The 17,326-nt window shown below is 38.1% G+C and overlaps 1 protein-coding gene across 1 annotated transcript in view; it reads right to left on the bottom strand.

Annotated features, from left to right (window-relative positions):
• LOC135201077 (vacuolar protein sorting-associated protein 8 homolog) overlaps positions 1 to 17,326 on the bottom strand; it is a 131,007-nt gene that overhangs the window by 34,912 nt on the left and 78,769 nt on the right. The window contains exons 14-17 of the mRNA XM_064229963.1: positions 4,766 to 4,905; positions 3,407 to 3,590; positions 1,556 to 1,701; positions 911 to 1,076 (exon numbers count right to left, since the gene is read on the bottom strand). Coding sequence (XP_064086033.1) covers positions 911 to 1,076; positions 1,556 to 1,701; positions 3,407 to 3,590; positions 4,766 to 4,905 — 636 coding nt within the window. The remainder of the gene's footprint in view (positions 1 to 910; positions 1,077 to 1,555; positions 1,702 to 3,406; positions 3,591 to 4,765; positions 4,906 to 17,326) is intronic.

The following is a 17,326-nucleotide window of genomic DNA, read 5'->3' as shown; positions in this document are numbered from 1 at the left end:
TCGCGTTTACATTCTTCCAAGCAATTAGAAAGACATACTAAAGTACTTCTTACCCCTAAGCATTTTCCATCTCAATTTAGAACTGCCAACAGATTAAACAAGTGATTCTGCCACTGCATAACACAAAACTAGCTGCTTTGACTTAGTTTCCTTATTTTGTCTTCTCTCACAAAAAATGTTCTCTAATGCTTGCTAAAGGAGTCACCTGATCAAGTGGGCAACAGCTTTCATATCAGAGTGAATATAGTACATACTATATACATATCACTGGGGACTTTCATCTCCCTTTAACATGAGACTTATTTATGAAGTAATTGGTTTTGAGTTGAAAACGTGTCTTAAAATGTTCAAGAATACATATAGAGTATATTTTGGAAGACCCTAAAGCCCTATAGTACTACTTGTAAGTTTTCCTTATGGGCAGGATTATTTTTTAAATTCATACTACTATACATGCAGATTAACCAGCCTGGTGCTAACATTTTCAACTCATGCAGCACTGTCTCCAAATTCTATAAGAAAACTGAGGGAATGTCAAGCTAAAGAGATCACAGAAACAGATGAAGTGTAAAGGCAGAAAGCAAAACAACTGGGAACCAAAGATGATGGCTACAATGAAGAGTATACATGCAAGGCAGATTTTAGAAATACAAGATCTATTTTTGGCCAACATAGATTCACTTGGCTCTTTCTTTTTCACACATACATCAAGCTTCAGAATTTGAACTAAAGATGTTACTGTTGCTAAAAGAGATCGGACCAAGGTTATTCTTAAAACATTACCCCAACAGAAATTTGCATAATAAAATTAATTCTTAAATACTTACCTCCCTATTATGATAGCTGTAATTCAGCTATCATAATAGAGAGGTAAGATTCATTTAAAAATGAATCCACTGTTGGTCGTTACCTCTAAAGTCTCCTCCAATCGATAGCCCTCAGCACCTTTGAGATACGTATACACTTGAGTGGGATTAACTTCACACATGAGATCAATATATTCCTCTTGTAGCTCTGAAGTCAAGATGTTTTCATTGGAATCCACTCCTCTCCCACCTGGGGATGCATGAGTTGCCCTGGACAAGAGTTAAAAGACCTTGAAAAATCAACACCATATTGATTTGTAAATATAAAAAGAATGAAGTGTGTTAAACTGAGAAGAATCTCTAGTATTTGGTAACTTATGAGCAAAGTACAGAGCATATTGAAAAAATTTTTGAAATCTTTTTTGAGAGGGTAATTGATAAAATCTGTTCTTTCTAAACTATTTTCAAGGAAAAGTCACAACAGGCAGTCACCGGTATCGGCGGACTCGGTTGATGGCAATTCGGTTTTATGGCACTTGTCTGAAGTCATAAAATTGGTGATTTATGGCACCGTAACGGGCCGAATTTCAGTTTAATAGAATTATGGCACCACAGGATACCTAAAAGAGGTGACATAAGTGCCAGAAATCACTGAGTTTCGGTTAATGGCAGTTTTCGCTTATCAGCTCCCTGCCGATAACTGGGGACTCTCATGTATATAGAATTTTCAAAGAGAACATTGAGCTTACCTGTAAGTGAATAAAGCATGAAGAGCACCATACATGTACTTGTTGTCCCCTCGAAGTTTGGTCATCACATCGTCAAGAAAGGGCGTCAATTGAGGCATGGTTAAGATAAGGCTGGCTACCCTGCTGCTGTCGATATCGAGTAGACACTGGAAATGAATTAAATATTAGCCACAAAATAGAAAGTATAGTACAGTGGTCCCCCCGTATTCGCGGGGGATGCGTACCAGACACCCCCCGTAAATAGTTAGAACCCGCGAATGTTTGGAACCGTATAAAAATGCTAAAAATAGCCTATTTTGTTATTTAAAACTCAAGAAAAACCCACTAAAAATTTGTATACTTGGTTTTTTTAATAGTTTATCACAAAAAGTGTATTTTATGAAGAAACTGATCAAAAATCCAGGAATTTGTGGATATTTCTCATAGAAAAATACCGCGAATAATGCGGGGGAACGTTCCCTAGTGAAATCCGCGAATGTGTGTGTCTGCGAATCCGGAGAATGCAAATACTGGGGGTCTACTGTACTTCTCATCAGTGCCTATGAATGTACTATCATAGGCATAAAAGCTCTTGTAACCATCTGTGGGGACAAAGGCATGGAACATGAACATCAACCTTCAAATCAGTGCCAAGAACCTTTAATAGGCCGCTGGTATCTGGTGCAAGCATCAGTAAGTTCCAGTGGGATTTGGGAAGCCAAAAGAGTGAGTTTTACGATTATCTAGATCAAATACCTACCAGTAAGGCTACAGTTCAGGCTGTTCCACTTTTTCAGTCACTAATGTTATACAATACTCACATAAAATGCAAAATATTATTACAGTATTTGGTCAAAAGCTACAAAACCCCATAATTTGGTTTCAGAAACCTTTGTTTGTCAAAGAATGAAGACCCACATAATCACAGGCCTCATCCAACAAAAGACTAAACCAGTGTTTCTTAAAGTGTGGTCCGCGGACCCCCAGGGGTCCATGGAATGTTCCAAGGGGTCCACAGGATAATTTGGCCATCGGCATCAGATAAATTTTAAGCCAAAACGTGGCTCAATTTGTGTGCAAAATTGCAAAATTAATAATGTTGTGAAAGTTAAGTAAAATGTAAACATTTATGTTGAAGATAAGCTATCAATAAATAATTCAATAGCAATTTATACACTGAAAACACTTTTAAACCCAAGAGGGAAATTATCATAATAAGGGGTCCGCTGCACAAGAAAGTTTAATAAAAACACTAGACTAAACAAATGCAGTTATAACCTCTGGTGTATACAAGGGAAACCATAACCTCAACAAATACTGGTGATGAATAAATAAACAAATTCCTTTATTTCAATTATTTTCAACTAAAATATGATTCAGAACACAGCATGGCCAAAGATGTCATCTGACTATGCTTTGAACAATGAATTATAAAATTATAGGCCTCATCCATAGGAATTATTTTAGAATTAGGGGTGAAAATTGGAACAAGACACAATATAAAAAAGTTGGATGGCTGTCCTTTGCAGTGTTCCTTCGGCCCCTAGCTGCAACCACTTTCATTCCTTGTACTGTATCTGCCTTCATGTTCTCTTTCTTCCAAATTGCTTTCCTCAGCCCTCTTTTAACAATTATTTCACTGTGAAACTGCAAAGTTTCCCTCCTGTTACATCTTTCAAACCTTACTGTCAGTTTCCCTTTCAGCATGAAGTGACCAAATGTTTGTTTGTATGGTGCTTTTACGTTGCATGGAACCAGTGGTTATTCAGCAACGGAACCAGTGGCTTTACGTCGAGAGAGAACTTCTATCACCAGAAGAAGTGACCAAAGGCAATGGATGCAAATTAAAATAAAAGTTAAATAGCAATATACCTTGATATGGTTGAGAAACTGTTGTTGAATCTTCTGAGCATGTAAGTCTGTAAACTGCGGTGAGGTCAGAACAGACCGTATGTAAGTGAAGACCTGCTGCTTCCTCATCTTGTCATAGATGTAACATTCGATGATCTTCTCGTGTCTTCCCTGGACCTCATATACATATTCACACACTCGGTAACTGAAATGAGAATTTCATGTAAATAGTCTGGAATACTTTTCCTAACTTTCTAAAACTAAATCACATCATTACAATTCTGACAAGATTCAGTTTTGTTACGTTTGCAAGACATACAAAACTTTTAGGATTTTATTTCAACAAAAAACTATTTCTCATTACTAAAGTACTATGCATTCCCTAGCTCAACCAAACATCTGATCTTTTATTTCTAATAAACAATATCATTATTACTGTTTCTTCATCATCAAACATATGAAACCAAAATTTATTGCAACAGTTCACCTTCTGTACCCAGTGTATGCATATACAACAATATCATCTGATATTGATGAGTTTTGAACAACAGAATTTCAGCAGATAACCAAAACAACTGTTCTCAACACCTGTGTAAAGTAAGAAGCTTCAATATACTCTACACTACAATGGCAGGTATGGCCATGATTGACAGCAGTTTTGTGGCCTATCTGACAAGAACCAGATGATAACTAGCTGTGTGATCTAGAAAGGCAGTGCGTAAGGTGAAGAGCTTGCTTACGAGTGACCAACATACCTTTGGTTTGAATATCTACTTTCATTTCTTTGTAATTCAAAAGTTTGTGCATCCCTCATATCCCTATGGTGTAAATACCGACCAGATATCCAAACCATTTGTCATTTTAAAAGCCAAAATTAACACTATAAAGCCTGTGTTTAACCTGCATCCTTCCCAACTGTATTGTGAATATCAATTATGTTTCTTATGTTCAAAAACAAAATTAACATCTTTTACTCTATCTTATCTGTGACTGTTACACATAAATTAAACATCTTTTACTTTTTCCTGTTACTCTTCTACAATATCCCAAGTCCTAGGTCAACACAAGAAATCCCTATTTTCAACACAGAAGAAGCATTGGTATTGTAGTAATACAATGTTATCTACAAATTTATGTAAAGCACAGGCTTTTTTTTTTTATATATTTGTAACTTAATTTGGCACTGAAAACTTAGTATCTAATAGTGAAGTTCAGTGCCAGAGCTTGGCCTAAAATCACCCAGCCAGTAAGAAATCAGACATTACCAAACACCTGAAAACTCTTGTGTTCCATTAATACAAGATTCTACTGTAACAGTTCAAGAGATATGCCAGAAAATGTTGAAAACCACAAACACTTTGAGGCTCAGCAATCACTTACAACTCTGCTTTCCAAGCCTTGTCGAGAAGATGATCTCTATCGTAATGAACAAGGCCTCCTTCCTGAAGCAGTTCTAATAGAGCGGTCTCTCTTTCTTCGTGATGACTGGAAGCATCCGGGGCTGTGAGATGGGATAGCACCTGCAATAAAAGGCAAATCTGAAGGATTTGGTCAGCAAAGTAAGAATTAAGACAAAGTCCAATTTGCACTGAATGATGGCCCAACAGAATTTATAACAAATGACTCGAGAGCAGTCTAAGCAACCTTAATGAAAACTTTCCACTCTCGCGGTTGTCCAAAAGTTCAACCAAAGGCAGAAATTGGAACAGAAAACAGCTGAATCAGTCTTGACTGTTAAGTAGAATAGTATTACCAAGTGGAATGGATGTAAAATCAAAATTAAAAGGCAATGCAGCTAGGGACAGAAGAATCATCCAAAATTGTTTAAGATGTGCCTTACAGGGGCCACTGTAATAATACAACCTATATACAAAGGTTGCTGCTAAAAACTTTTATACAGCTAATAAGGATGATTCACAATGAAAACGAGACTCTTAAATGACATTTTTGTAAATGTTAGGCAGTTTAAATAACATAAGAATGCTAAACATGCCTGTATAACTTGTTTTACCAATTCTGTATTGTAAGAGTCATAAACTGGGTATGGTAAAATAATTTTATTTCTCAAGACTTCAATCTGGTTTGTATGAATGTTCAATAGTAGTGGAAAAAGCCTTTAAGAACTATCAAAGTTAAATTTTACAAAAGGTTGAAGAGTAGTAACATTAATATTTTGCAGGATACTCTGTACATGTACTGAAAAAACTTAAGATATTTACAATGATCAAACATCCATATTAAAAGAAAAGTTTCACTGGTCTCACCCAAAGTGACAAATTTGTAACTAATTTGTATTTTTCATAACTAACAAACCTGAGGTCTTAACATTAGGATTTACTAGCGCCAAGCTGGAAACCGGTAGAATTAAAATTAAACTTGTGAGATCCAGGGACTATTGGCATCTATACCAGGTCATGGGGCATGTACGTATACCCAGAATGCCCTTGGCGTCCTGTGACCTACCAGTTATATTTCTAACCCAGTTTAGACTGCTAGAGGGGTGGTTCGAGGTGGGCCTTTACCAGTTAAGACCTCAGTTTTGTTAGTTATGAAAAATACAAATTAGTTACAAATTTGTCATTTGTTCATATACGGAACAAACCTTCGGTCTTAACATTAGGATAGAGGTAAGTCTCTATAACTGACTGGGAGTTTGCCACCTTTATCCATTTCCGAATAATAGGGGAATTCCAAGAGAATGGGCAATGATCCTAGAACCGAAGATATAAGCGAATCTATTGGTTTCCCTCACTGGGTGCTGATACCATTCTATGGTTTACACATTATGGGAGAACAGAGAACCTTCCCTTCTCATAAACCACTCTTGTCCCTTGCACTTGGATCCACCCTCACCCCTCTCTTCCCTATTACTGAGAGGAGTGTGTTGCTACTGAAAAGTATAATATACCCTAAGATAACTTTACAGTATGGCTGACCACCTCATCTGCATCTAGTCCGTTCCAGCATATGATGGTACTCTCCTTCATACTGCCCGTAGGTAAAGGAGTAGAAAGAAAGTAGTAAAGAAAAAAAAGACCAGTCATCCCATTCATTCTACTTTTATACCTTCATCTTAAACTAGACACAAACTGACCAGCCAGGGGTACTGGATGAGCTATATCACTTGTTGGGCCGCCACCACTGGACCCAAGGAAAAGGTGTCCAAGGATCTATGGGCAACGTCTTTTAAATAAAATGAAGTGAAAGTTTTTGCCGTTTCCAAACACCAGCTTTCAGAATTCTCTCCACAGACATCTTCTTGAATGCCAAAGAAGCACTCAAGCCTCTGATGTCATGAGCTCTAGCCCTCTCCTGGCTATTTGACCCCTGTCTTCTGTCATGTAGGTATTCCTGATCGTCTCCCTTAGCCAAAATGATATTGTATTCCTGGACACTTCCTTCTTGTTCCGTCCTGTACTTACAAACAACCTCCGGCACCCCGGCCTGAGGTGCCTTGTCCTTCTTAAGTACTCTCTTATTACCCTGACGGGGCACAGAAGCATCTCATCTTTGTCATTGTCTACAAAGTCTACCAAGGAAGGTATGGAAAAGGAGTCGAATCTGTCGTCCGTTATTGCTGGGTTTTGAATCTTGGCCACGAATTCTGGCACAAACTCGAATACCATTGACTTCCAATCTCTCGAGTGCTTTATGATATATGACAGGCCATGTAGCTCCCCCACCCTTTTGGTTGAAGCTAGGGCCAATAAGAAGACTGTCTTCAGGGTCAGGCTCCTATCTGTGGACTGCCTTAGTGGTTCGTAGGGGGGTTTCGTCAGACTACTCAGTACCATGGTTGGTTGGTTTTATAATGTTTAGGTGTAACACCAAGCACTGGGGCAGCAAAGGCCATTCAGCGCTTACTGTATAACTATGAAATTATAAGACGTGTTATATCATATAAAGCAGGTTTATTTCTTTGAGATAATTTACTATATTTTGAAGTGGGGCATTTTCTCCCAATAGTTCTTCAAGTGGTATGTTATATATGTTGTTGGATCTTCGTTTTCTTTCGAATTTATTGCATTTAGTTAGTGGATGACGGACTGTGACCAGAGTACAACAATGGTCACAGTAAGGGGCCTGTCTTTCCTCGCCTTGCAACATCAAGTATTTGTGTGTTAAGTATGTATGTCCTATTCTTAATCTTGTTAATATGACATCTTCCCTTCTTTGACATTGTTGTCTATTCCAAGGTTTTACAGATGATTTAATATGCTTTAATTTATGATTCAATTCTAGCCATTCTTTTTCCCATTTTGATTGACAGTATTCATTTATTGTTGTTTTAATGTCATTGTAAGGTATTTGTATTTTTTTGATAGACTCCTTTTTTACTGCCTTTTTGGCTTCTTTATCCACCTCTTCATTACCCTTTATGGCCACATGGGAAGGGACCCAACATAGTTTTATGTTTATAGATTTCCGTTTTACTATTATATCTATCCACTCCCTTATTTCTTCAATTACGGGATGAGGAACTGTGTATTGTCTTAGCGCTTCTAAAGCACTGTAAGAATCCGTGTATATTATAAAGGTATCGTTTGCCTTTCCCACCATAAAGGTATGTTTTACAGCCTCTAATATAGCATTTATCTCTGCAGTGAATATCGAGCATATTTTTGAAATTTTTTCCCTTATTTTTATATTTTTTGTTACTACAGCATAGCCTACACCCTCCTTCGACTTGGAACCATCTGTATAAATACTAATGTCCCTTTTATGTTTTTCCTGGTGTGACAGAAATTCACTCCTTAATCGTGCATCTGTTACCTTATCAAATGATTTTTCACAGATTTCTATTTTAGCATTTCTCCACAGAGGTATTTTAGGAGTGGTTATTTTTGATATGCTACTTGTTCCTAATTTTAGATGTTCTATATCAGGTTTTAATCTGTTCTCCAATGGTTTAGAGGCTCTTGGTTTATTGTCATAATTATTTGTTATGTTCTTCATATATTTGGTGTTTGGATTATCATTAAGGTTATTTATTTTAGCTATATATTTTAATCCTATTTCTTTTCTTTGCACTTTCAGGGGATCTATTTCTGCTTCTACATACAGACTTTCCACGGGGGAAGTTCTGTAGGCTCCAGTGCATAGTTCTAATACCCATGTTATGTATGACATCCAGTTTTGTTAATAGGGTTTTAGAAGCACTACCATATACTTGACATGCATAATCAAGTTTACATACTTAGACAAATAGCCTTATATACTTTTATCAGAGGTTCTATCAGCACCCCAGTCATTATGTGCAATTACTTTTATTATATTTAAGGATTTTCTCACTTTTATTGCCAGTTGCTCTATATGTTCTTTAAATGTAAGTTTTTTATCAAGTATTACCCAGATGAATTTTATCTGATCATCATATTCAATTATATCATTATTTAGGAATAAAGTAGGCATTAATTCCTGTTTTCTTGATCTTGTAAATCTGAATGCTTTTGTTTTTTGTGGTGAAAATTTAAAACCCTTGTTGTCGGCCCATTTTTTTATCCTATTTATGGCTGCTTGCAATCTGTTGGTTATGTCCAGCGCTTTTTCACCGCTACTATATGACAAAGTCATCTACAAAAAGGGATCCTTGGACTCCTGGTGGGATCATTTCCATTATCTCATTTATTGCTATTGCAAACAACCCCACGCTTAGTACACTACCTTGAGGAATTCCTTCCTCCTGGATAAATGATTCAGAGATTTCTGCCCCCACTTTGACTTTTATATATCTTTCAGATAGGAATTCCCTAATATATTCATATAAATTGCCTCCTATTCCCCATTCTATCAATTTTTTTAAAATCCCTCCCCTCCAGGTGGTATCATATGCTTTCTCTAAATAAAAAAATACTCCTATTGTTTGTTTTTTACCAACCATTGCATATTGTATCTCTCTTGTAATCATTAAGAGGGGATCTATGGTACTTTTATTTTTCCTGAATCCAAACTGTCTGTTTCACAAAAGCTGTTTATTTTCTAATACCCATATTAATCTGTTATTCACCATTTTTTCAAATATCTTACTTAGACAACTAGTAAGGGCTATTGGCCTATAGCTGCTTGGTGACTTTGGGTCTTTTCCTGGTTTTAAGCCTGGTATGATTAAAGATTCTTTCCAGGTTTGAGGCATGCTGTGAGAGTGCCATAATTCATTTAAAATTTCTAATAAAAAGGTTTTGCTTTCATCTGGTAGATTTTTTATCATTTCATATCTAATGTTGTCTTCCCCTGGAGCTGTTGGACTTGCAAGTTTCAGGACATTTTCCAGTTCTTCCATGGTGAAAGGAAGATTATAGATTTCCTGATTATTAGATTTTATTGGTATTGGGACATAATTTTTGATTTTTAATTGGAATTTCTTTGTATAATTCGAGATACTCGATGTTTTGGCGAAGCATTTACCCAATTCATTTGCTACTAGTTTGGGGTTTGAGATATAGTTGTTTTCTACTTTTAATGTAGGTAATGGTTCTGGCCGATATCTACCCTGCAGTTTATTCATTTTCTTCCAGATTTCTTTGTCTCGAGTTTTAGAATTTATATTATTAATATATTTTTTCCATGAATTTCTTTTGGCTATTTTGAATATTCTTTTCTGCTTTGCTTTAGCTCTCAAATATGCAATTCTATTGGCATCACATTTATGTCTCAAATATCTTCTAAAGCATGTTCTCGTTATCTTCCTTGCTGCTTTACATTCCTCGTTCCACCAGGGTACCAGTGGTCTAGTCGGATTGCCTGAGATAACTGGAATAATTTCATTTGCTTTATCATCTATTGTTTTTACTAGATGTTCATAAGCATCTATGTGGTTTGTAAAGTCTGATAGTTTTTTGTTAATCACAGTTTTCTCTTTATATAAATTCCAATTTGCTTCCTCCATTTTCCTCTTCGGTATTTATGTTATATTAGTATTATTTTTTAGCTCAATTTGTATTGGCCAGTGGTCACTCCCAAATCAATTATTATTTACTTTCCAACTGAAATCTGTGGCAATTTCTGGGGAACCATAAGTGATGTCTATTGCAGATGTGGTATTATATAAACATCAAATCTTGTTGGAGAACCATCATTTAAAATAATCAAATTTTTGTTATCTATAAAATCTAGGAGAATATTTCCTCTCCTGTCAGATGATGTACTTCCCCACATGGGATGTTTGGCGTTGAAGTCACCTACTAATAAGTAAGGTTTTGGTAATTGTTCTATTAGATTTTCTAAATATACCACTTGTAATGGTCTATTATTTCCAAGATGATCTATTAAGCAACTTTCTAAAGACGGTTCCATATATATTGAGCATATTGTTATTTTTTTTTCCAGGAATACTTGAACTGCACATGCCTGTATTACCGAGTTAATCCTAACAGGTTGGCATTTGATTGAAGAATGCGTTATGATTGCAGTTCCTCCTTGACTGTTTTCATTTAAAATTTGTGTTGATTTCCACACTTTATAATTTATGCCAGCATTTAAGAACATTGTTACCTATTTTAGTTTCCTGTAAGCAAATGATATTTGCATTACATTCTCTAATTAATAATTTCAAGTTTTCATTATTTGATACGTATTCTCTAATATTCCACTGTAAAATAGACATTTTAAGAAGGTTTTGGATTTTGTTTTAATATCTTTATTGGTTTACCTGTACTTTGTATTTTATTGAAGTTGTATAATTTTGCTGTAGTACTTTGTTCTTCTTTTGGTGGGTGATGTATTTCTGCTGTTGTTTTCTTTATTGGCTTAAGAGTCTCAGATGTTCTTTTTATTAGAGGTGCATTTAAATGGCTTTTGACCTTGGGTTCTATTTCAATATTTTCTTTAATTTTATCTGATATTTTAACTTTCTCTTTTATTTGGGTTTCTCTTTTTTCATTTTTTGTTTGCAAGCAATTTTCGTTGACTTTGTCTTCTCAGTATTCATTTTTTTTCCATATAGATTTTTGGTCTTACTGATTGTATAATTTGTTTTTTGGATTTGGGTGGGGTTGTTTCAAGTAGTCTTTTTTTGTCTTTTGACTTTGCTCTTGTATTTTGCTTGTCCTCCAAATTCATCATGTCTACATGTATTTCTGGTGTTGGTAATATATTACATAAATTTGTGTTACTTATATGTTCTGCAGCTTCTGAGCTTGGATTTTGGGCCTTTATATTATGAGTATTTTCTGTTTGATTTATACTGTATAATTTTGTAGGAATTTGGTTTTGCACTTCTTTGTTTACTACCTCTTTATATGTGTTTTTCCTTGCTGGATCTTGTAAACCTATTACTTTTAGTTCTATCTTAGCTTCTCTTATTGATATTCCACTTCTTTCTTGTAAGATTTTAAATTCAGTATTGTATAAGTAATATGCGCATTCCTTTGATCTAGAGTGGTGATTCTGACCACAATATATGCAAATTGGGTTTTCACAGTCCCATTTTGTTGTGTGGTTGTATGATCCACAACATGCACATCTTGGAGGTTCTCTACAATTTTTATTTGAATGGCCATATTTATCAGTACATGATTTGCACTGTAGTTGTTTGGGGATATATGGTCTTAACTCTCTCGTCAGCCCTAATACTTTAATTGTTAAAGGGAGTTCGTTTCCTTCAAATTTCAATTTAGCTATTTGTATATTTATTTTTGAATTTGTCCTACTTGGGATATCATAAATGTCACAATCTTCAATGTTTTTATATCTTTTCTTAAGCGAGTCCATCAAAATATTTTTCTCTATTAATTCGTCGTCATTATTTGGCAGGATTATAGTACCACAAATACTATTAAGTTTATTATGCTTGGTGACTTTTATTTTTGTTATCTATGTTTGTAATTTGTAAGTAATTTTCCAATTGGGCTTTAGTAGTGGTTTCCACTATCCATGTATTTGTTTGTGTTTGACGAAATTTCATGATATCTGTTGGGTATCTGGTCAGTAAATAATTTTCTAATTTTAAATTTGAAATTTTGTTTTCACTTTCTATTGTCAAAAACCTTGTCCAACTGTCCTTTCCAAAAGTGATTCAAATAAAGCCAGAGAAGGGCTAGGCTGGAATTTTCTTTTAATAAATCTTTTTGGCCTAATAAAAGGCTCCATAGCTGCTATATTTTGGATTGAAGTGTCCAAAAGGGTGTCCTTGTTCGTTTCCAGGGTCAGATGGTTATCTAGTTTCCCGGGGTCACATTTTCCGGGGGACTGAGTTCCATAGTCAATTTCCATTTTTCATTTTTATTTTGAAATTACAGAGAAACTACCTGTAAGTCACGAAAAAAACTGGGTCTCCTCTCAAAGACCTCCCCTTTACCAAAGACACATAGCAGAGACCAACTCCCATATGTCCACTCCCTACCCTGCCCCGAAGGGATGGCTCTATCATAACATGATTGGCTCAAGTGTAAGCAAAACCCGCTTGATAGGACCGAGGGCATAGCTAGTATGCAATCATCCCCACTCATGTTATTTTAGAGGTCAATCCGGATAAATTGCTGAGAGTCCTACCCTGGAGACTATACCTCCCCGGATTCCGTAGGTAAGTCCCCACAGGTAGTCCCGCCCAAATAAATATTGATGTAGAATTACATCAATATCCTCAGGGTCCAAACATATTCGAGCGGTGGACCAAACCACTATAGTCCCTGCCATTTGGATCAAGGTAAAACCTAAGTTCAGAGACCCAGCTCCTACCTAACCTGCACGAGGGTTTTAGTGAAGAGAAGGAGGACAGCTAGGGGGAGCAACTGAGCGAGAGAAAGTAAGAGATTGGAAGATGATTAAGTAAGAGAAAAATTGAGACATTTAGATTCAAACTAGGAGATAATTCTCCCAGTTCGAAAGCCCTCTTGCCTGCTACGCAGTTTCAACCATAGGTTGGAAATGCGTAACTCCATCAAGGCAGTCTTAACTTAAGAGGGACTCAGTACCATGGTCAGATCCCAATCTGGGGCTTTTAGTTCCTTTGGCAGACATGACTGTTCAAAGCTCTTCATCAGCAAGGCCAACTCCCATGAAGATGAAATGTCCACACCTTTCATTCTTAAGACTAAGGCTAGAGCAGCCCTGTACCCCTTCACTGCAGATACAGACATATGCCTTTCCGTCCTGAGATATACCAGAAAGTCTGCTAACTGCTGAATAGTGGTACCGAGTGGAGACAAGTTCCCTCTATGACACCAATCACAGTATGCCGACCACTTTCCTTGGTATACTGCCGCAGATGACTTCCTGATATTTCCTGCCATCTGAGTTGCTGCTTTTTGCAAAAACCCTCTCTCTCGGAGGAGATACTTGACAGTCTCCACCCGTGAAGCGATAGGGACTTCACCGACTGGTGGTACCTCTCCATGTGCGGCTGACATAGTAGGTTGCTCCATGGTGGTAACTCTCTCGGCACGTCTATTAGGAGTTCCAGCAAGTCCGGAAACCTTTCTGCCTTTGCCATAAAGGAGCTACCAGAGTCATTTTGAGGTTCTGAGACTGCATTACCCTGTTCAGAACCTGACAGATTAGACAAAATGGAGGAAATGCGTACATGTCCAGATTGTCCCAAGGGTGTTGTAGCGCATCTTCTGCTACTGCCTCTACGTTTGGGACTACCAAACAATACACTTCCAATTTTTTGTTGTACATACCTGGTTGCGAATAGGTCTATGATCGGCCTTTCCCACAACATGAGCATCCTGTCCACTACCTGTTGGCGCAAGGACCACTCCGTTCCCAGTATCTGATCCCTGCGGCTCAACTTGTCAGCCACTATGTTTCTTTTTCCCGGAATATATCTGGCCCTGATGTCTACTAGGTTCTCTACAGCCCACTGATGAAATTGAACTGTCATCACATGTAACTAAAAACTGTCGAGAAACTAGGCCTCCTTGTTTGTTTATATAAGCTACTACTGTGGTGTTGTCTGACATCAATACCACTGAATGTCCCTTCACTCTCTCCCTGAATTCCTGTAGAGCTAGAAACGCTGCTTTTAACTCCAGCACGTTTATATGGAGTTCTCTGTCCTCGCAACTCCATTTTGCTGACACCATCAACTCCTCCATATGGGCTCCCCAACCTTCTAGTGAAGCATCTGAGAACAGCAAGAGGTCCGGGAGGGTTGTTAAAGGGGGACACCCACTGTCAGATTGTTGTCGTTCACCCACCACAGCAAGTCTTTCCTCACTTCTGCCGAAAAGGGAATTTGCTCGTACTGGTGATCTACTATTGGTGACCAAGACTCCTTCATCCTCCATTGTAGAGATTGAAGGTGTAGCCTCCCTTGTGGTACTAGCTTCTCTAAGGAAGTTAGAATTCCCAGTACTACCTGCCACTGCCTTGCTGGCTGTGTTTGTTTTCCCAGAAAGGCATTCACCACTTGTTTGCATTTCTCTATTCTCTGGTCTGTCGGGAATACTTTGGCTTTTATTGTGTCTATAACCATTCCCAGATACTCCAAATGTTGACTTGGATCCAACTGTGACTTCTCCTGATTTATCACAATACCTAGATTGTGGCAAAACTGCAGGAGGGTCGGCCTGTCCCTTAGTAATTTCTCTCTGGACTTTGCTATCACCAGCCAATCGTCTAGATATCTTATTAGCCTGATCCCCTGAGCATGCGACCATGTCGACACGAGAGTGAACACTCTTGTAAAAGATTGAGGAGACGTTGTCAAACCGAAGCACAGGACTTTGAACTCGAAACCTTTCTCTGCAAGACTGAAGTGGAGAAATTTCCTTGAAGACTGATGGACTGGTATCTGAAAGTATGCGTCCTTCAGATCGATTGTCAGCATAAAGTCCTTGATCCTGACTGCTTGTAGAACCGTTTTTGGAGTTTCCATTTTGAAACTGGTTTTTCTTATAAACAGATTCAATGTTGACAGGTCTATTACTGTCCTCCACTCCCCGTTGGCTTTGGGTACCAGGAAAATCCTGCTGTAAAAGCCCTTTGACAGAATGGATACTTGTTCCACAGCCCCTTTTTCCATCATCTTCTTCACTTCCTCTTGCAGAATAATGGCCTTCTGAGATTCCTGAGCATAAGCGAGGTGAGGTAATGGCTGTTCTGTCAGGGGTGGGGTTACCTCGAACGGAATCAAATACCCGACCCTGAGAACATCCACCACCCACTGCTCTGCTCCCAGTTCCTGCCACACCTTCCAGTGATTTGCCAGGCAACCCCCCAATGGTGTGGCCGAGTGATGAGAGGCGCCCATCCTATCTTCTTGAGCCTCTCCCTCTTCCCCTAATCCCCCTTCCTCTGTTGTTTCTATTGTGAAAGGGCCGATGAACTAACCTCTTTGGGGAAGAGGGTCTTGTTGCTCTATTAGGGATGTTATGTCTCACTGTCTTCTTCCGAGGTATTTGCTGCTGCCTTACCTCCATAGAGGTAGCTTGACTGTTAAACCTTTTCTTAACTGCCTGCTGTACCAATCTATCGTTAGTGTCCATCCTTCTTCTATCTATACCCTCTTCCAGTATGACCTCTGGCAACAGCAATTGCGACTCCAAGATATCCCCATTCCTCATCGCTAACAGGGAATCCAAATCAACAGTGCGGCTTAGTCTAGCCAACGCTGCATCTCTCCTCATTAACAGGATATTTGCCCAAACATTGGCACTTAAATTTGTTAAGTACGCAATCACTTTGGAACCTGATTGTAGTACTCTAATGAACAATGATTCATCCACTACCTTTCTTGTCACTTCTGAGGATGCAATCTCCACCACTGCTGTTGACCAAAGAGCTAACCAAGAAGCAGTCTGAAAGACAGAAGAAGCTGTTCCTTCTAATGTAGCAGCCTCTTGGTAAGTCATTAAAGGGCACTCCATTTTAACCTGATCTAAGGTTAATCCAAGCCTTAACCTTACCACATTAGGGTTCACTTGCTTAGACAGCAAAGGAACCGTCGGTGTCGTATAATATTTCCTTTGCTTCATCATTGGAGGAGGAATAAAATGATATTGTTATGTTACAATAAAGTTTCATACATACTTACCTGGCAGATATATACATAGCTAAGACTCCGTCGTCCCCGACAGAAATTCAAATTTCGCGCCACTCGCTACAGGTAGGTCAGGTGATCTACCGGCCTGCCCTGGGCGGCAGGACTAGGAACCATTCCCGTTTTCTATCATATTTTCTCTCTTCCACCTGTCTCCGCGGGGAGGCTGGGTGGGCCTTTAATTGTATATATCTGCCAGGTAAGTATGTATGAAAACTTTATTGTAACATAACAATATCATTTCATACAATCCACTTACCTGTCAGATATATACATAGCTGATTGGCACCCTTTGGTGGAGGGTAAGAGACAGCTACTTATGGAATAGACAGGTAAACAACATATGTTGTAGGTATAAATTAAACCTTGGTTCCTACCTGATAGGTGGTAGACTTCGTGGGTGTTTGCCCAGTAGTCTGCATCACCTCAAGAAACTTTAGCGAGATATATGATCTATGGCCAAGAGTTCTTGTGGGTCTACCGAAGGGGTCTTATCCGCTTACTCGGCAGAGCCTGAAAGGACTTTGTCAATGGGTGCTGATCCACTTATATGACAATACACCTTATGAAGGAGCACACAACCAATCCTGACCACCTGATCCTAACCACATGTTAGAAATAAAGATTGTTCCGAGTTATCCCCCGAACTCTTCACAACAACCATAACTCAAAAAGCACAATACGCACACATACATAATTTTCAAAAAAAAATTTTATACTCATCTAATTAGATATGACAAGAGTTTCTTACTGAACAACAGAGACGGCCGCCCGTGCAGCACCAAGTCCTTTTTGTTAGAAGAGACTCCAGAACATATCTAAAAAGAAGGTAAGTATATACTTAAGGATTGGTGTCGGCTCCCATACCCAGGATCGTATCCGCCAATACGAAAGGACCCAAGAGAAAAACATTTCTCATAGGTCCCACACGACACGTCTTTCAAGTAATGAGATGCAAA

This window comes from Macrobrachium nipponense, chromosome 27 (genome assembly GCF_015104395.2).
Source record: "Macrobrachium nipponense isolate FS-2020 chromosome 27, ASM1510439v2, whole genome shotgun sequence".
In the NCBI taxonomy this organism is placed as follows: domain Eukaryota; kingdom Metazoa; phylum Arthropoda; class Malacostraca; order Decapoda; family Palaemonidae; genus Macrobrachium; species Macrobrachium nipponense.
The sequence above is the reverse complement of the archived record's forward strand: the minus strand, read 5'-3'. Positions and strand labels throughout refer to the sequence as shown.